This window comes from Erythrolamprus reginae, chromosome 1 (assembly GCF_031021105.1).
Source record: "Erythrolamprus reginae isolate rEryReg1 chromosome 1, rEryReg1.hap1, whole genome shotgun sequence".
NCBI lineage: Eukaryota > Metazoa > Chordata > Lepidosauria > Squamata > Dipsadidae > Erythrolamprus > Erythrolamprus reginae.
The window spans coordinates 175,714,297-175,734,998 of NC_091950.1; the positions used below are offsets into that span (position 1 = coordinate 175,714,297).

At 41.3% G+C, this 20,702-nt stretch overlaps 1 protein-coding gene across 1 annotated transcript in view; it reads left to right on the forward strand.

Moving 5' to 3' along the window:
- The window catches only part of KIF5C (kinesin family member 5C), a 105,093-nt gene that overhangs the window by 50,915 nt on the left and 33,476 nt on the right, over positions 1-20,702 (forward strand). The window contains exons 6-11 of the mRNA XM_070731494.1: positions 229-284; positions 5,289-5,376; positions 8,754-8,878; positions 9,736-9,840; positions 10,697-10,845; positions 12,436-12,584. Of these exons, the coding sequence (XP_070587595.1) occupies positions 229-284; positions 5,289-5,376; positions 8,754-8,878; positions 9,736-9,840; positions 10,697-10,845; positions 12,436-12,584 (672 nt within the window). The remainder of the gene's footprint in view (positions 1-228; positions 285-5,288; positions 5,377-8,753; positions 8,879-9,735; positions 9,841-10,696; positions 10,846-12,435; positions 12,585-20,702) is intronic.

Sequence of the window (20,702 nt, forward strand, 5' to 3'; positions counted from 1 at the left end):
ATTGAAAATATGCAAAACATTACTTATTAAATAATTACAGTTGTTCCTAAACCAACTAAGGATTTGAAATACCCAAATCCTAAACTCTATCACTGATTTTTTTTGTGTGGAACATAAAAAAAATATTACCATTCAAATATATGTTTGAATTATAATTCATTCAGACTTTCTTGCCAGTCTTCCAATTTATATATATCATTAATTGATGATCCTTTATGTTTCTTACAGTTTCAAAAACAAATCTTGCAGTACATGAAGACAAGAACAGAGTACCATATGTCAAGGTAAAACCATTTCTATCTATAATGAAGAAAACCATCCATTTTAATTATTTAATTCAAATATTCTTTGAATTCATTTGCGATCACATTTACTTTCTTTTTAAAATATGTATGTTGCCTTTCTGCAAATACAACTAAGGTGACTTAACACTAAGAACTCAAGGTAGTCATTAAAAACAAATTGTAAAATATGCTCATGGTCAAATAGATTAAGAGATCGTGAATTAAGAGAAACCAAAGCCATTATATGAATAATTCCATGATAAAATTGCTAAAGCAGAAGTCACAATATTATACAAAAGAGTGTAAATAAAATGCATATTAATTAACTTTAGGGATGTCTATCTCTTAAAGGTTAAGTATATTTTTTTACGTAGAATATTTCTGTTTTCTCTGAATGTCTCTAACAATGCATCAATATGTCATACTGATTCTGGATGAAGGAAAGGAGTAGTTTACTCCTGGGAAATTTGTACTTCAAGAACAATTCTGTTAAACCCCTTCCAGTTCACAAAAGCATGCTAGATTTCCAAGCTTTTATTAAGTAGATTAATGTAAAGGGAAAAGTGTGTTAGACTAAAGAATCCTTGGAATTACTTAGTTTATTTTAGCATCCCATTCATCCATAAATTTTTCAGAGCAAGTATTATTTGATCATCTTGCTGACCATTTTGAAAGCAGCATGAAGATTGTTACTTTCACCCAGGGAACGGAGGAAAGGACATATATTACAGCCCTGTAATATTTTGCAAACCACAATCTTCTTCCCTAGATTCCATTATTCCCTTTGTTTAAACAGTTGTTTGTCTGAGGTATTAATGGACCATGAATACGTACTCTGTATTATGGCTTCAAAGGGTCTTTGTTTGATGAAATGAAGTACATACTTGAAGCTGCTTCCTGAAGCAACATGGTTCCTTTGCCATATTTCTTCAGTGCATACTTTATTGAATTTCTACAAAAGCCTTTGTCATATTTCTTCGTGAGTCTGCTTCATAGATCTCTCAGCATTCTCCTGCAGAACTCATGCTTGGGGAAAGGCCGAAGAAAGTGTTTTTTCATCCTTCTACCAAGAAGATTCCTAGGTTAGTCACCTGGTGGCGATTATCCTACAGCAGGCACTGGAGGTGGCCAATCCCAAACCCCAGAGTATCTCCACGTTGAACTATCTCCAAGTGTGAGGAAGCAGTTGAAAGAAGATAATGATGTGATATGACTTGCCCTTTTGTGCTTCTGGCATTCTCCCCTTTGTTGACCGGTTGATAAAAGAGACCAGCAGTGCAGAAAAACTCCTCTCACATTGCTGTGCTATCGCAATAACACACTAGTAGGTCAGTGGTTGTGAAAAGCCATCAGTGTGGAAAAGCTGCTTTCATGCCAGTCACCTTCTGATTCTAAAGCCACCCAGCCCTAAGCCTTTCAGCTGAGCTCAGCTTGTTGACTTCTTCGTTGAAGCAAATTGTTTCATCCAAATTATTAAAGAGTTACTGGATATAAGGGTCCGTTCTTTCTTTCTTTCTTTCTTTCTTTCTTTCTTTCTTTCTTTCTTTCTTTCTTTCTCTCTCTCTCTCTCTCTCTCTCTCTCTCTCTCTCTTTCTTTCTTCCTTCCTTCCTTCCTTCCTCCCTTCCCTCCCTTCCCTCCCTTCCCTCCCTCCCTCCCTCCCTTTCTTTTTTCAGCATGTTGCCAAATGTTCTTTGAGATTAATTTTTCAGGATCCATAGTGCCCTGTGTTTTATCTTAAGACCATTTTCCAAAACAAAAAGTATTTTTTTAATTAAAACAATCCTATTAGAAGTTAAAATGATACAATCGTATCAAAAGTATATTAAGTTAGTTTATCCTGGCATAGCATTGAAGAACAATTCATTTGTCATACAATGAGATTTGCAAACTAAAGTGCTTAGCAGAACTATTTGAGTTGCCAATAAATAAAAAGAATCTGAACTGCCCGCTTTGGAAAGCTGCAGTAGATCCTTTTATTCTTTACCTAATTCATGTTTACCTGTTTGCTCATATCTCATATTTGACAGATAATTAAGAGCAGATAACCTGAAATATCAACTTGTCTTTCAAGTCATAAAGTATTTTAATATCAAAACATCTCTGTCTGTACTCCTGAGACAGAGTTTGGAAGGTAAAACCATATTCCAAAACATGTAGTCTTATTTAGCAATATTTCTGTCACTCTTGAGACGTTTGCCTATCTAACATGAAGAAGGCTTTCACAAGACCACCCATCTACCCCCACACCCCTTTCCTAATCCTTGCTGCAGCTCCTTGGCATCCTTGTGCATCTTCCCCAACCTGCATCATTCCTCTCAAGCACTCAAGCCCAACCCATCCAATTTATCAGTTGTAAATCAAGGATTACCTACTGGTATATTATTTAAAATAATTGTAATTGTTTTTAAAATCACAGAAAAAGTAAAAGGAATGAACAAAACACAGATACACATATTATAAAAAATATACATAACAATTAGTTAAAAGTAAAAAAACCCAAACTACATGTTGCAACAATAATCAGTTATAATTCTATATACATAATTACCTAATGCAAACATTTTACAAATTTATCATCTATCAATCTGTCTGTCTGTCTGTCATGATTATCATGCTTTTAAAACCTATTATATTTTGTATAAATATGTTCCATATTTCCTAAGCCTTATTTTTTATTATGCTTATTATTTGGCTATCTTCATAGGTAGAAAGTGTGATGAATCTTCAATTGAGTGAAATGGGGTCATACACTTATCTTTCATATGTTACAATATCAGTCTTTCACCTATAGTAAAGGCCTGGAGAATTAATTTTTGTTGTCCAGTTGTCAAATTCTGTGTACAATGTATGCAATTCAAAACAATACTGTATTGAAACTTTTAGCATTTATCACACAATCAGATCAATTATTTCACTAATTTCTCCCAAAACATAGGTATAGGACATTGTAAAAATATGTGTTTTTTTTTTAAAAAAAGCTTTTTCAAGAAAATGCTGTAGTAGTCAGTTCTTTTATATATGGACTCCAGTAAATTCTAAACATTTTGTTATATAACTTGTAACTTAAGATCCATTGACACTCTTGGTATAGAAGTGAAGACACTCTCTTATTATGTTAGCACCATAGAAACCACTGGTTCCTTATGCCACTCATTTATTTTCCTGTGCCTATCAAAAGGATTTATAGATAACAAATAACTTTAGAAACTAATAGGAGATTCTTAGTTTTTAAAAAACTAGGCAGTCCTGTCTGGGGTGCTGGTCCAAATGATGTTGTTAACAAATGAAACTATTTCCATTGTTACAACTGATAAATATTTGCCTCTTAATGCATCATATGCTACAAATCCATCCCAATCATCTATCAGTTGGTCCAAATTCAGCTTTCCTTCTTTTATATAATTTTTCCAGGTCATCACTTTTCCCCAATTTTTAAAAAGATCTGGCTAACTGAAGAGTGATTTAAAACAGATGCAACCAAAATTATATGGTTAGATATGAAGATAGATTGCAAGCCCGCGAACCCAATCTCATTTTGGATAAATGAATCCCTTTAGAATTAAAGTTGTGGAGGAAAAATCTACATGTGAATCTACATATTGAAAATCCCCCAAGTCAATCCAATTTGGATGCGTTTATGGAGGGAATACAGTACTTGTATTCGCTTTTGACTAAATGTGTGAGAGATTTTCTTCATTTTTTGTCCATAATGTTTTCATCAAAATTATGTAGATAATACTTCCTTTATCTAAAACTTCATTTTTAATAAGTTCATTTTGTTAATCATTCCTTAGAAATTAATCAGTTCCATTAATGCATAATGATTATGATGAAAATTATAGGAATTTTTTTCCTGTTTATTATTAGTATAAGCTTCAACATATGTTACAACCATGCATAATTATCCAAAGCAAACAGAGATGCACAGTCTATGTATAAATGAGATATAAAATACACTTTCCCAATCACATGGTAAAATGAAATTTATTCTCTTGAATGCTGAGAACCTAAAGCCGTGATGGCAACCCTATGGCATGTGTGCCACAGTTTGCATACGGAACCTTATCCAAAGGCACATGAGGCATTGCCCTATATCTAGTCCAGCATGCATGCGCATGCTAGCCAGCTGGTTTTTGGCCTTCCAGAGGAGGGGAGGCCATTTTTGCCCTCCCCAGGCTCCAGGAAAGCCTCCTCCAAAAGCTATGTGCATGTGCTGAACGGCGGAGTGTCAGAGCCAGGCTGTCTTGCCAAGGGGGTTAAGTGAGGCGATGTCAGCCATTTCCTGGCACCAGAGCTGAAAGGGCCCGGTAGATCAGCTATGAAGGCATGCCAAAGATAAGAGGCTGGGATGCCAACAGGACTGGAGTTGGTCTGTGAGGGAGTGACAGGCAAACTCCATTTTTGCTGAAACAACGGGTGTTCATTGGGATCCTGGTTTGGAGGTGCAAAGAACCAAGCCAGGAAGGAGCAGAGGGTGGGGCAGGTGGCTGCCCAGCCAACAACTGCTGCCCTGTATGCCTGAGTCAGCTCCCAGCATTCCTCATGTGCATTCCTGCCACCCCAGAAAGGAAGCATCAGTGGCAATCCTCTTTGTGGCCACAGCGGCAGGCGATGGCCCCAACTCCAGGCTGATAAGCAGATCTACAGCCATATATACATACAGTTGTTGTATTTATGCAACTTATACATCATTTTTCCATACAATCTAATCCTGTGTCTTCGTCCCACATTTTCTCTTCAATTTCTTATTTTTAGTCCAATTATACCATTTTGTCCATACATCGTAATATTTGGAGTCTTTTTGTCCTTTTAGTTCAATAGTTAATTTATCCATTTTGGCACAGTCATATATCTTCTCCACTATCGTATTTTCCATGGGTGTTTGGGGCGGGATCCTTCCAATATTGTGCATATACAATCCTGGTCACTGTTGTAATATGCAATGATAGGTATTTGATATTTTGGGTTTGTTGTTTTTATGATTATGCCCTTCACATTTCTAGGGATGCACAGAGAGATTTGTATCTAGTCCTGAAGAAGTGATGGATGTCATTGATGAAGGGAAAACAAACCGTCATGTAGCTGTTACCAGTAAGCATTTATACATTACTAAGTCTGCACTTACATTCTAAAAACAAAATTACAATTACTGTTATGCTGAAATTACAATAATTTTAAATAATCAAGAAAATATATATTTTGCTCCTCAATTCATTAGTGTCTTCAGATTTTTTCTGTTACATAGATTAAATAGATTCCTGGATATGTGATTTCATTTGTTTTTTAAAGATGATGATTTACATTTTGAGGCTTAAGATTTTTGATCTTTGGATTTTAAAATACATATTGAACAAATGCTCTGCAGATCTTTGCTTCAAATGGAGATCAGCAGTTTCTTTTAAAATAAACATTTCATGGGATGTAGCCTTTATTGCCGAGCAATCAGGAGCATTAAACCCGAGTAAATGTTTTCAAGGTCAAATGTTTAAAAATGTATGGCCATTATTTTCTGAACAGTTAAGTAAGCAATATTCCACACTTATATAGGCAAACGTATTTCATGTGATGAAATGCAACTGTATAAGTACACTTGATTATAAATCATTATAATGTTTTATGATTTAAAATTATGATTAAATATTCTAGATTTTTTTTTCAGGTTTTTAACAAGTACATAAACTCCAAAGATATAAATGTATAATATGATGCGCTAGTCTTGAAGGGGCCTCCCTAGTACCTGTTGGTTAGTTACTATAAAGGAAGACACTGGGATGATCATGGTGGATCTAAAGGAGGCAGTGCAAGACAAATGGGCATGAAGAGGGCAGATCCATAGAGTGGCCAAAGGTTGTACATGACTGAATGATTGACAAGTTGAATCAGGCCTCCTTTAGGATACTTTGATTCAGATATAACCCATGTGTGGAGGTGAACAGTGAGTGGAAAATTTGATTTCCTTTTTGCCATTAGGTCTCCATTATAAACCAGTTTTTCATTTCCATACCAGATCTCTGGATGAACCAGAACAAGGTTGAAGGGAAAATCTGCATCCTTCCCTGGCTCTGGCCAATTAAAGAAAGGGAAAAACAAAACTTAGGGAGTTGATGCCTTAGCCATGCTAAATCAGGCATTAGAGGACAACCAGTCGACTTCAGGATTCATTTAAAATAGGTTCAACATAATGAAAGGTAACAGCAGAAGATTAGGTTGCACAGGCTCAATATACAAAGAGATACACTCTCCTAATACAATTCTAGCCTTATACTCTAGATTAGGCCTGTTAAACTAGCGGTCCAGAGGCTGGATGTATCACACACAGGCCATGCCCACCCTGGCTCTGCAAAGGCAAAAAATGTCATGATACATCATGTGAAGCTATTGAGTTTGACACCCATGCTCTGGATCAGGGGTGTCAAACTCAAGACCCGGGGACTGGATCTGGCTGGTGGAGTGCTCCGATCTGGTCCATGGGGCCACCCTGGAAACAGGAAAGGGCTGGTCCATGGTGCCTCTGTAAGCAAAAATGGAGCTCAGGAAGGCCCTCCTGAGTTCCATTTTCACTAGCAGAAGGTTGTAGGAAGCTGTTGTAGCCAAACAAAATGGCAATTTTTGCTGGCAGAGCACTTGGGCCACCACAGGCACATATAACACAAGTGAGGTCAAGTTGGCCATACTCTCCCTTTGCCCCCTGAGGTCAAACACAACCCTGATGTGGCCCTCAATGAGATTGCATTTGACACCCCTGCTCTCGATGGACCTGGGTTCTATGCTTTAATCCTGTCTGAATTTGGAAACAATTAAAACCACTTATTTTTTAAACTGTGCCAGAGTATATTTCCTCATACACTGTACAGGAGTCCAACACTTCATAAACCTATACCACCTCCAAAAACATGCCCCCTTCTTTCCCTAAACCCAACAGGTTACTTCAGTTCCCTCACTATACAGGTTGTCCTTGACTTTCCATGACAGTTGGGACCAGAATGTCTATTGCTAAGCAAGTTAGTTATTAAGAGAGTTGTCCCTGATTTTAAGACCTTTTTTGCCACAGTAAATCATGTGGTTGTTCAGTGAATCCAGCTTTAATTCACTCATTGGAAGCTAGCTGGGAAGGTTGCAAATGGTGATCACATAATACTTTGAGGCTTCAAACATCATAAATTGTTGTGGTCCACCAGTGGCCTGCGGAGATGGTGTCAGACAGTGAGGAGGATGGGGAGGAATCTGAGCCAGGCCTGGAGTCTAGAGAAGGCTTGGTGCCAGAGGCAGGGATACATCCAGGGCCATTGGGGAGGTCTGTCCCATCCCCAGAACTTCCAGGGACTGACATGAGCGAGGCAGAGGAACAGGAGGAGCCTGTTCTCAATGCGTACACACACAGAGCTGCCAAAAGGCAAGAACAGTTCCTGAGGAGAAGGACTACTTGAGACTAAGGCTTGGAGATTATTGGCCCCTCCCGTAGTTTATATAAGTGGAGAACATGAAAGGTTCGTTGCAGGAAGCAACTCAGTTCATCTCTAGGTCTCAACATTGCAACTCAGTTTTGTTTCTGTTTGGACTTGTCAAATTTTTCCTGCAAATTGGTCCTTGGCAAGGAAGGGCTGCCCATCACTGGCACTACCGGTGTGGTCCTGGCAATGGGCACGCACGTATCTGATGTGCCCGGGTGCACATGTCACCATGACATTTGGCTTCCTGTGCATGATGAATCCTGATCCGAAATGCAGTCACTTTTGAACTCCACCCTGGGATTAGAACACAAGTGTCAAACTCGATTACATCATGTGATGTATTGTGACATATTATGACTTTTTTGCCTTTGTGGAGCTGGGCTGGGCATACGTGTATGTGATGCATCTGGCCTGCGGACTACCAGTTTGACAGACCTGGATTACGATCTTCACCCCTCTTTTGTTAACAGGAATGCTGTCCCCATCCTGGGACACCGCAACAGTTCTTCCTCCTTTTTCCACAGCTGTTGGGCTGTGTAGTTCTGCTCCCCTGATTCCATTGTCTCTGCTGGAGACTACATCTCCCAGAAGCGCACTGCACTATCCTCCTATTCAGAGTTCCAGGGGCCCTGTAGCTTTCCATCCATAGAGTTACATAGGTTTTATTCAATGTCTTCTCAGTTTCATTAATGTGGCCATCTACCAGTCTTACTGTGGATGTTATGCATCAACTGGATACTAATTTTGCTGTACGAATATGGGCTTGATTGTACAGAATATGTGAGGATCAGGGTCCCTGTCAGGGCTCCTGTCAGACAATTCAATAAGTTCTTAGAAGGATACATATTGCTTTGGCACCCATGCAAACTTGGAAACAATTTCTGGAGAACTGCAATCACTGGTAAAAATAAGGAAATGAAATAAGGATGATGGTTTAATGGAATTTAGAAGAGATCGATTTAAAAAAAAAAAAAGCCTTAAAGAGCACAATTAGCTTATTGCATTTTATCTTCCTAGACATGAATGAACACAGTTCTAGAAGTCACAGTATCTTCCTAATTAATATCAAACAAGAGAATGTGGAAACTGAAAAAAAACTCAGTGGGAAGCTTTATCTGGTAGATCTTGCTGGGAGTGAAAAGGTAATGATCCTGTTACTGCTACACATAAAATTTTTGATTACCAGATAGGACCTTTTGGAATTCACGGCTTAGTATAATAAACCACAGTTGAAATGTATAAAGGCTGGTTTTACTTCTTTCCTTATATTTCCTATTTTCAAACCTCCCATCTCCCCCAGGGAGGGGCTAGATCAGGGGTGTCAAACTCATGTCGTCATGGTGTCATCACATGATGTATTGGCACCCCCCCCCTTTGCTAAACTGTAGGCTGGGTGTTTGACAGCCTTGGGTTAGGGGGTTGCCCTACAAGCAATTAAATAGCCTTGGATATAATATTTGCCAATTCAAAACAGTATTTCACTGTGTGTTGAGATAGGAAATAAGCCATTCCTAAATATCATATCTATTGTCTTAAGTAAATGAAACAATTACATATTTAAAGCAATCATGTAAACTGATGCAAATGTATTACCTTAATTGTCCAAACTGCTTCAGAAACAATGGACACAACTGGGAATAAAGCCTGAAGCAAACTCTGAATGGAGATCTGGAAAATTAAGGTTTTATTATACAAGAATCTGTAAAAATATGAGAATGATCTGAGAATGCATGCCAGTGTTTAGCTACAGTCAGACAGATTTGTCTTTCTAAGCTGCTTTGATGGATATCGGAAATGTAAGTGAAATTCATGAAATGTGAGTGAAATGCCATTTACTTAATGCAGTTTTGGATGAACTGAAAGTATTGTAGATTTTTCTGATGTCTGATTTTTCAGACAGTATTGTGTGTTTCTTCTAAATATAACATCATTGTTTTTATCTGACTTTTAAGAGTATGAACTCAGTTCATTTTCAATAATATGTTTTTTTCCCTGATAGGTCAGCAAAACTGGAGCTGAGGGATCTGTTCTTGATGAAGCTAAAAATATTAACAAGTCTTTGTCTGCACTGGGTAATGTGATTTCGGCATTGGCAGAAGGAACTGTAAGTCCCTCCCTCCCCCCTCTCCCCTCTTTCAACTTAAACTTAACATAAGTAGAATAAATAACCAGCATTGTATCAAAAAGCCACCAGCCCAGCATTGTCTCCGATGAAAGTATGTTAGATCCCATTGATAAATACATTCATGAATAAAGATGAACTTCTCATATATTTGCCTCATATTGTTTAGCTGATGCCACTAGGATAGCTAGCATAAGCAATTGGCTTCTGTGGAATGGTTTTTGCATGGGTTATGGTGTCTGTAGACACCCCATCAAGTTGTACAAATAAAACATTTGAACAAGCAGAAGATGTAGCTGAATAGAGATGAAAGCATGGGGAGTAAAAGCAGAAAACACAAAAGGCCCTTTAAATATTGAAGGAAAATAACATTGAGCAATTAAATATGTTATGTGTTTTTAAAATTATTATTTTAGCAATTAAAAATACCCTGAAAATTTATTGCACCTTTCCCCCACATGTATATCAAGATACATATTATATTTTTCCGAAGTCATTTATGTACAGAACTCAAAATTATAGTATGGCCAGTATATATTGTGTCAAAGTAAAAAGTTGAGGCTGTAATGTTATATTCTACTGTGTTAAAAAGGAGTCAAAAGTGAACTTTTTTTTTTACTTTTTCCACTTTTACTCTATACTTTTTTCTTTTCTCCCTTACTTCCCCTACTTTCCCATTATTTTCATTTTATTTGTACTTTATATTGTAATGAACTAATAAAGTGTTTTTTTAAAAAAAATAAATCCAAATTATAGCATTGCCAACAAATCTCAGCAACCACCTTTGAATGCTAGTGTGTGAGTGTAAGTGTTTCAACCTCTTATGTTTCTTAATTAGAAAACTCACGTCCCGTATCGAGATAGCAAAATGACACGAATTCTCCAAGACTCCTTAGGTGGTAACTGTAGAACCACCATTGTCATATGTTGTTCCCCATCCATTTTCAATGAAGCAGAAAGCAAGTCTACTCTAATGTTTGGACAAAGGTGAGCAAGCATAAATGTATTTTGAAAAGAAATCTGCCTTTTATTACTTATCTTTACTTTGTTACTGAAATAGGTTAAAATCAAAGTAACTGAAACAGATTATTTTAAGTATAAACTTCAGTAGAGACATGCCATATGTTGTATGAATAAAATGCAAAGGAATCATTATTTAAGGCTTAAGTAAAAAAGTCAAATTAGTATCTATACAAATATGCAGAGAGACTGATTAGTATCTATACAAACATACAGAGAGAGGCAGACAGGCAGGCAGGCAAACACTATTTATTTTGATAAAGACAATAATTTAAAAAACTAATTGCTACTTCATATGCTGTATTATGTAGTAAAATGTGCTGAGAAATATGAAAGAGGGTTGTAAAAGATTTCACAGCAGAAATTACATTCACCATTGAATATAAAAATATTGATGGGCCTGAAAAATTTCACTAACAAGCAGCAATGATATTCTAATAGTTTTGAGAAAATGGTCAAGAATAAAATTGCACGTGCAGCGAAATAATTTTAGTTGTGATTTAATTTTATGCATCGATGCTTTACTGGTTCAGAGGATGATGTGACTGTATTGATTTTCTAGCAATTATGTTGATGTGAATAGCTATTTCTGCCATAAATTATAGATAGTTGAGTGTTACTAACGTTTTCTAAAACCTGTAAAAACATAGACGTCTAATCTTCCAGGCAGCATCAAACCACTGTTGTAACTTAGTGAAATTTCTTTCAGTGGCTTTGGTGGAGCAGAGAGTAAAGGTCTCACGTATAACATATTACAAATCCAACAAATGAAATGAAACATAGTTCTCCAATAAAATGCATTATGGTTGGTAGCAAAATAGAGAAAATGCCAATCACAATTCTATTTATTGTTAAAAATAACGTAAATAACACATCAACAGTCTGGAAATCTGTCAAATTAGATCTCACATCATTGCCAGGCAAGTACATATAGTGCTCCCTTATTGCAACTTGAATATTTCAGTCGACAGAAATGACTTGGGCAGTGTTTTCTGTTAGCTTTGTTCACTGGAGGAAGGAGAGATGAAGGAAGGAGAGATGAAGGCAGGAGAGATGAAGGCTGATATGTAATTGCTTTATTTCAACACCTCTAGTAGTTCTATCAGAGCATTAAGCACTAGGACGGGTCCCAACCTGTGGGGTGTAGCCCACTATTGAGTTGCGGCCTGTTGACCACTGGGCCATGTGAGTGGCTGGCCAATGTGTGTGTGTGTATGCGTGCATGCACATGATCTTCAATTGTGCTACTGTTGCTGCGGGTTGTAGCATTGCTGTGGGTGCAACCCCATTAGTGTGAACAAGTGCGCAGGTAAAGGTGCCTGCCCTCATCTCCAGACTGCCAAACCAGAAAGGTTGGGGAACTCTGCAGTCGGAGATAAATTGATAGCTATATAAAATAAATGATAAAACGTGAAACCACTGTATACATTACTGAACCTGAGGACAAATTTGTACTGCTTTTGCAACATTGGTTTATATCTGAATATTCACTTATTAAACAGAATGCATTAGCTGAGACTCTTTTGTCTGGGGGTTTTTTGGTGTTTTTTTGGACAGAGCGAAAACTATTAAGAATACAGTTTCTGTGAATCTTGAGTTGACTGCTGAGGAATGGAAAAAGAAATATGAAAAAGAGAAGGAGAAAAACAAGACATTAAAAAATGTTATCCAGCATCTGGAGATGGAACTGAATAGGTGGCGGAATGGTGAGTTCATTATTGAGAACCTCCGTTGAAAATTAAGCCAAATATTTGCAATGATAAAGTTTTCTCTTTGTATCTCTAGAAATATATCAATAGAGCCCATTCTAGGCAGTTTTATTGTGGTGCTATTTTCTTCATTAAGTATAAAACGTAGAACAAACATTGGCTCTGCATAATCCCCTTCTTGTGTGAGATGGTTTCAGTGCAGTGCAGGCTTAGATTAAACAAGAGGCATAGAAAAGTTTTTGTTAATACATTAGAATAGTAAAGCAAGAGTTATATTTTAATTTGTCATGAGCTTAAAAGCAAAAGTGTAGGACCCAAGATTTAGATGAAGGCATTCTCCATAATAAATGCATTGCATGATAGTAAAATCTGATTGCTGTTTCTGGGTTTGTAAACTGTAATATAACAAAAATGCTTTTATTGTGATAGGTAGGAAGAATACAAATTACAAATATAGAGGAAACACAATTTCATGATTAAAGCTGTAGCTTATAAACTAAACACTGTAGAGCTTTTCCTTCTCTAAAGTATGCCCATGGTCTTAAGTACCTGCTACTCCATCATCAGTGGTGGGCTGCTACCAGTGCGCCCTATAGCACCGCACAGGTAGGAACGCACTGATGACACAATTTTTGGCAATTTTTCCCCGCCGTCTCTGTGTCAGAAGAAGCCCTCTCGCTCGTCCTTGTCTTAATGCTGACCTTTATTCTTTGGCCGAAGCACAGCTGAGAAGCTCCTTAGCTGTGGTTCGGCTTGTAAGCATATGGGGAAGTGAAATTGCATGGTGGGACATGTGTGCGGATGCGCACCAGTAACACAATTCAACTAGAATCCACCCCTGTCCATCATCCTTCAATGGCTGTTGGTTTGCCCTTGGTGAGATGCTAGGTGTGGGATGGATTGTAACAGAGAAGAAATGCTTAATTCGTATTACTATAGAGATATAGAATGCAAAACCCAGAAAGAAAATACGGCCTAATCTGCTAAGGTATTCACTGTGTCAAAGAAGGAGATAGTCAGTTGAGCATGGTTGGTTTGGGAAAATGTGCGGTTGGCTTCTGTTAATTGTAGCATGGTTATCTGAGTACTCACAAGCATGCTGTTTAATGATCTGTTCAAGGACTTTTCTCAGGATAGATGTAAAGCTGCCATGTCTGTAGTTTCTTGGGTCCTCTGTCCTTTGTTAAAGATAAAGATAACATTTGGAGGATACTCTGTGATTTAGTATTCTAAATTACTTGTGTACTATTCAAAGTCATATGCATACACACCCCTAATTTTTGATATTATTGAATAGTTCACCCTTAGTAAAAATGTCACCCTTGTAGTTTAAGTTTCTGGATTTGAATGGCTTCTTAAAATACAAGAATCAAACATTGTGAATGTTGTTACAGTGATCCCTCGATTATCGCGAGGGTTCCGTTCCAAGACCCCTCACGATAATCAATTTTTCGCGATATAGTGGTGCGGAAGTAAAAACACCATCTGCGCATGCGCGCCCTTTTTCCATGGCCGCGCATGCGCAGACGGTAGAGTTTGTGTGGGCGGCGGGGAAGACCCAGGGAAGGTTTCTTCGGCCGCCCAGCAGCTGATCTGCTCGGCAGCGCGGCAGCAGCGAGGAGCCGAAGATCGGGGTTTCCCCGCCGCCCACGCAAAGGGGAAACCCCGATCTTCGGCTCCTCGCTGCTGCCGCACTGCCGAGCAGATCAGCTGCTGGGCGGCCGAAGAAACCTTCCCTGGGTCTTCCCCGCCACCCACGCAAAGGAGAAACCCCGATCTTCGGCTCCTCGCTGCTGCCGCGCTGCCGAGCAGATCAGCTGCTGGGCGGCCGAAGAAACCTTCCCTGGGTCTTCCCCGCCACCCACGCAAAGGGGAAACCCCGATCTTCGGCTCCTCGCTGCTGCCCGCCCGCCGCTCGCCCACCCGCCCACCGCTCGAGAGCAAGAGGGGGAGAGATAGAGAAAGAGAGAGAAGGAAAGAAAGAGATGAGAGAGGGAGGAAGAGAGTGTGAGAGAGGAAGAAGCAAGATAGAGAAAGAGAGAGAGAAAGAAAGATGAGAAAGGAAGAGAGTGACGTCATCGGGTGGGAAAATATTTTTAATTAATATTTTTTGAAAAATCGCGATATAGCGTTTCGCGAAGATCGAGATCGCGAAAATCGAGGGATCACTGTACTTTAAAGTACCTGCACACATACAGGTACATGACTATGATTAAGGCACTAGACTAGAAAATAGGGAGTTTGGGTCCTACCTTAGTCATGATAGCTTGCTGCCTGAGTTTGAGTCATCCTCAAAGAATTAGGTATGTTCACTGCCTTCAGTTTTAATAAAAGAATAATAAAGGGGGCATTCAAAATCTACAATAAATTGCAATTCAGCAAGTTTGGGATAAATTATATTCTTTTTTTAATATGTTTTAATGGCATCTTTAATATTTTCTGGTTAAGAGTAATCATTTTCAGCCTCTAATTTCTACAGCCCCTTTTCCTGCTATTTTTAAATAAGAATATTTCCAAAGTTTAAATTTCTCATGAGATCTAAAATTTAATTTCCCACAGTAAGGCTCAAGTATGTCAGGCTTTATTAAGTGCTGGAATCATTATAAGAGTTCACTTACATTTAGAAGCAAAAACGTGCCAGGATTTCAAGAATACTGAATAATAATGATGATCTCATATTTAACTATTAATTGACATTTTCTACATATGTTGGAATATTGCTTCTTATGCATGTCTCAGAGATCACCTACACTATGTTTCTAGAACTATTCATGGAGTTAATAGTGTTTATAGTGTAACCTTCCCCATATGGATTCCATATCAGGTAGGCCTTAATGCCAATGAACATATAAACATATACTCCACATGTAACCTAGTTAAGTCCATTTTAATCATTATTGCAGCAGGCTCTTCAAGCTGAGTTATAGTGCATATATGATTTATCAGTAGTCTTTGAAGTTGGCTTTTAGAAACAAAAAGATGGACTGCTGCCAAATTCTTTCTATTCGTACTGACTATCTCATCTATTTTTTTCCATTTGTAATCTTGTTTCTGAAGTTGTGTGTTTGATGTTTCAATAATATCAAAATGTTAAAAAAACTATACATATTTGGAATACCAAATTGGATTATCTTCCAAATATCATTTTTGTCTTTAATAAAGAAAAGGAGAAAGACCGAGGAAACTATAGACATTGCCTTTCCTTTTAAAATGATTTTTTCCTCTTAGGTTGGGTGCAGCTGACTCCCAATAACTATCTCTAAATCTATTTTCACCACGGAAATCTTACTCCTTTCTAGCCCATGCTGGTCAATCATTTAAAGGAAACCACAATAAGAATATTCATAGATAAACTGAGAACTTATGACACAGAATAGAATAGAATGGAATAGGAACAGGAACAGAACAGAATAACAATGTTGAACTAGAAGACCTCCAAGGTCTCCTCCAACTCCTCTTCTGTTCTGTTCTACCCTACCCTACCCTACCCTACCCTACCCTACTATACTCTATCTACCCTACCCTACTCTATCTACTCTGATATCTTGTGTGTCATGAGTTCCCAGTTTATCTTTATCCTCCTCCAAAGGATCTCCTCCCCGATCAGCTGGGGCTCGGAAGATGGCGGCCGCCAGCGGGCACATTCGGTGAGCCGGGGTGCATATTCAGCGAGCCGGCGTGGATATTTAGTGAGCCGGCGTGCATACTCGGTGGGCCGAAGGTTCTTCATCTTGATGCCCGATTCCTGTGCGGCGTCCTCCCCCTGTTTTTTGCTGTGGGAGAGCGGAGAGCTGAGAGCCCCGATCAGCTGGGGCTCGGAACATGGCGGCCGCTGTGGAGTGAGTGAACTGCCCCGCCTCCGAGTTCTCTCCCTGAGTTCCTCTCTCGCTCCGGGAATGTTCCCACGCCGAGATTGAGGCTGGGGGGACGAGTGAAGGAGTTTGGGGTGAGATTCGCAAATGAACAAGCTGGTGAGTCGGGTGAGCCGATCGAGTTGACTGTGTTGGAGGAGGACACTCTTGAGGACAATGCGACCAGCCAGGCAGACCGGGACGCTGAGCAGCTGTGCGGTGGGTGCGCTCGGCGCTGGAGGAGACCTGGCGGACGGAGAACTGACCATTGCAATAGGAGAGAGGAGACTGAAAGGAGATCAAGGGAGGAGGACTGGTAGAGCAAGGTCTGGTGGTGGGAGAGTTATACAGACATGGACACCCCCTCCCTATTCTGGGGGGGGGGGAGAGAGAGATGCTGAATGATCCTTGACTTTTGAATAACCTCTGCCCCTGAGAACTGGGCACTTTGAGAAACTTGGCACTTTTGAGAAACTTGGCACTTTGAAAAACTTGGCACTTTGAAAAACTTGGCACTTTGGGAAACTCAGCACGTTGAGAACTTTAGCACTTTTATTAGTTGCTGCTGACCGGATTCCCTAAATGAATTGAATCATTCACTATTACCTATATTTGTATTTTCTGTATTTTTATTGTTATTTTTATTCAGTTTTATATTTATAGGTTTTTTAAAATTTGATAAATTTAGATATTTTTCTTATTGTATTTTAATAATCAAGTTAATCTATTTTAATTATTACTAATTTAATCTTAATATTATTGGGGGGTTTCTTAATGAATGGATGACTGGGGTGTATGTAATATTGTGCATAGGATGAATGATTGGTGTGACTGTGATGGTTGGAGTAGGTGGGGTTGTGGTATGCATGAGATGAATGAAAATAGTATGAACGACAGATTTGGCCCACCTGACGCTCGGGAGACAGGAGAGGAAGGGGCACTGATCTCTGGGGTGGCAGAGGGTCGGAATATTCCAGTGTTGCTGGGGAGAGGCAGATATGGCGGGGGCCACAGAGTTAGCCGTTCCAGGGGAACGGGGGATCGTTGCTTAATAACGATCCCTTGTTCTGGCTCTGTGAGCCCAATCTTGGGTACTGGTGATGAATGTAACTCTGGCCCTGGGCTCAGGTTGCTGCTACTCAATGCCAGGTCGGTGGTAAATAAAGCTCTCCTCATCCGGGATTTGATCCTGGATGAGGAGGCCGACCTGGCATGTATTACTGAAACCTGGCTGGGCCCAGAGGGGGGTGTTCCTCTCTCTGAAATTTGCCCAGCTGGGTTTCAGATATGGCATCAACCTCGACCCCAGGGAAGGGGGGGAGGAGTGGCTATTATAGCCAGGGAGAGCCTTTGCCTACGTAGACTCATTGCTCCGGAAATTGCGGGTTGCGAGTCTCTCTTGATGAAGTTGGACTTAGGGGTTCAGGTGGGCTTATTTCTCACGTACCTGCCTCCCAGCTGCGTGTCAAAAGCCCTGCCTGTGCTACTCGAGGAGGTAGCCGGGTTGGCGGTGGAGTTCCCCAGACTTATTGTCTTGGGGGACTTCAACCTGCCGTCACTCGGCGAAACCTCGGGGTTGGCACAGGAGTTCATGGCCACCATGACAGCCATGGACCTGACTCAAGTAGTACGGGGTCCGACTCATGAGGGGGGGCACGCACCTGACATGGTATTCCTTTCCGAGCAATTGAGCAATGGTCTGAGACTAAGGGGCTTAGAAGCAGTGCCTTTGTCATGGTCAGACCATTTTCTACTACGGCTCGACTTCCTGGCTCCAATCCTTCCCCGCAGGGAGGCGGAACCAATGAAGATGTTCCGCCCCAGACGCCTAATGGATCCAGAGGGTTTCCAGACGGCGCTTGGGGTCATTCCAGAGGCACTCATCCACAGTTCGGCGGAGTCTCTTGCGGAGGCCTGGAATACGGCTGCTGCGGAGGCTCTCGACCGGATTGCGCCTTTGCGACCTCTCCGTGGCGCTAGACCCCGTAGAGCCCCATGGTTCAACGAGGAGCTCCGGGAGTTGAAACGCCAAAAGAGACGTCTAGAGAAGCGATGGAGGAAGAGTAGGTCTGAATCTGATCGAACACTTGTAAGAGCTTTTATTAAGACTTACAAAGTGGCGCTCAAGGCGGCAAGATGCGCGTACCATGCCGCCTTGATTGCATCAGCGGAATCCCGCCCGCCCGCTCTGTTTAGGGTGACCCGCTCCCTTCTTAACCAGGGGGGAGTTGGGGAGCCCTTGCAGAGTAGTGCCGAGGAGTTTAACACGTTTTTCGCTGATAAAGTCGCTCAGATCCGGGCCGACCTCGACTCCAATTGTAAAACAGAGTCGACTGACAACGAGTCAGTCAAGGTGACTGGGGCACGTACTTGTCCACCTGTCTGGGAAGAGTTTGATCTGGTGACACCTGATGAAGTGGACAAGGCCATTGGAGCTGTGAGTTCCGCCACCTGTTTACTGGATCCGTGTCCCTCCTGGTTGGTCTTGGCCAGCAGGGAGGTGACACGGAGCTGGGCCCAGGAGATTACCAATGCTTCCTTGGGGAGGGGAGTTTTTCCATCACTCTATAAAGAAGCGCTTGTGCGCCCCCTCCTCAAGAAGCCCTCCCTGGACCCAGCAGTACTTAACAACTATCGTCCAGTCTCCAACCTTCCCTTCATGGGGAAGGTTGTCGAGAAGGTGGTGGCACTCCAGCTCCAGCGGTCCTTGGAAGAAGCCGATTATCTAGGTCCCCAGCAGTCGGGCTTCAGGCCCGGTTACAGCACGGAAACCGCTTTGGTCGCGTTGATGGATGATCTCTGGCGGGCCCGGGACAGGGGTTTATCCTCTGTCCTGGTGCTCCTCGATCTCTCAGCGGCTTTCGATACTATCGACCATGGTATCCTTCTGCACCGGTTGGAGGGGCTGGGGGTGGGAGGCACTGTGCTTCAGTGGTTCTCCTCCTACCTCTCTGGCCGGTCGCAGTCGGTGTTAGTGGGGGGTCAGAGGTCGACTCCGAGGTCTCTCCCTTGTGGAGTACCCCAGGGGTCGGTCCTCTCCCCCTTGCTATTTAACATCTACATGAAACCGCTGGGTGAGATCATCCAAGGACATGGGGTGAGGTATCATCAATATGCCGATGATACCCAGCTTTACATCTCCACCCCATGCCCAGTCAACGAAGCGGTGGAAGTGATGTGCCGGTGCCTGGAGGCTGTTGGGGCCTGGATGGGTGTCAACAGACTCAAGCTCAACCCGGATAAGACGGAGTGGCTGTGGGTTTTGCCTCCCAAGGACAATCCCATCTGTCCGTCCATTACCCTGGGGGGGGAATCATTGACCCCCTCAGAGAGGGTCCGCAACTTGGGCGTCCTCCTCGATCCACAGCTCACATTAGAGAACCACCTTTCAGCTGTGGCGAGGGGGGCGTTTGCCCAGGTTCGCCTGGTGCACCAGTTGCGGCCCTATCTGGACCGGGACTCATTGCTCACAGTCACTCATGCCCTCATCACCTCGAGGTTCGACTACTGTAATGCTCTCTACATGGGGCTACCTTTGAAAAGTGTTCGGAAACTTCAGATCGTGCAGAATGCAGCTGCGAGAGCAGTCATGGGCTTACCCAGGTATGCCCATGTTTCACCATCACTCCGCAGTCTGCATTGGCTGCCGATCAGTTTCCGGTCACAATTCAAAGTGTTGGTTATGACCTTTAAAGCCCTTCATGGCACTGGACCAGAATATCTCCGAGACCGCCTTCTACCGCACGAATCCCAGCGACCGATTCGGTCCCACAGAGTGGGCCTCCTCCGGGTCCCGTCAACTAAACAATGCCGGTTGGCGGGCCCCAGGGGGAGAGCCTTCTCTGTGGCGGCACCGGCCCTCTGGAACCAACTCCCCCCGGAGATCAGAACTGCCCCTACTCTTCCTGCCTTCCGTAAACTCCTCAAAACCCACCTTTGCCGTCAGGCATGGGGAAACTAAACATCTCCCCCTGGGCACGTTGAAGTTATATATGGTATGTCTGTATGTGTGTATGTTAGTACAGGGGATTTTCTTAAACTTATAATATTTTAATTAATTGGATTGTATTGGATTGTTTTTCACTTGTTGTGAGCCGCCCCGAGTCTTCGGAGAGGGGCGGCATACAAATCCAAATAATAAATAAATAATAAATAAATAAATAAATTGCATCTGCAGAATTGTAATAGTTTTGCATAGTTGGATATCTCACTATAAATGTCTTGGATAAATCAATGGATTACATACTGTATGAAGTCTTAGCAA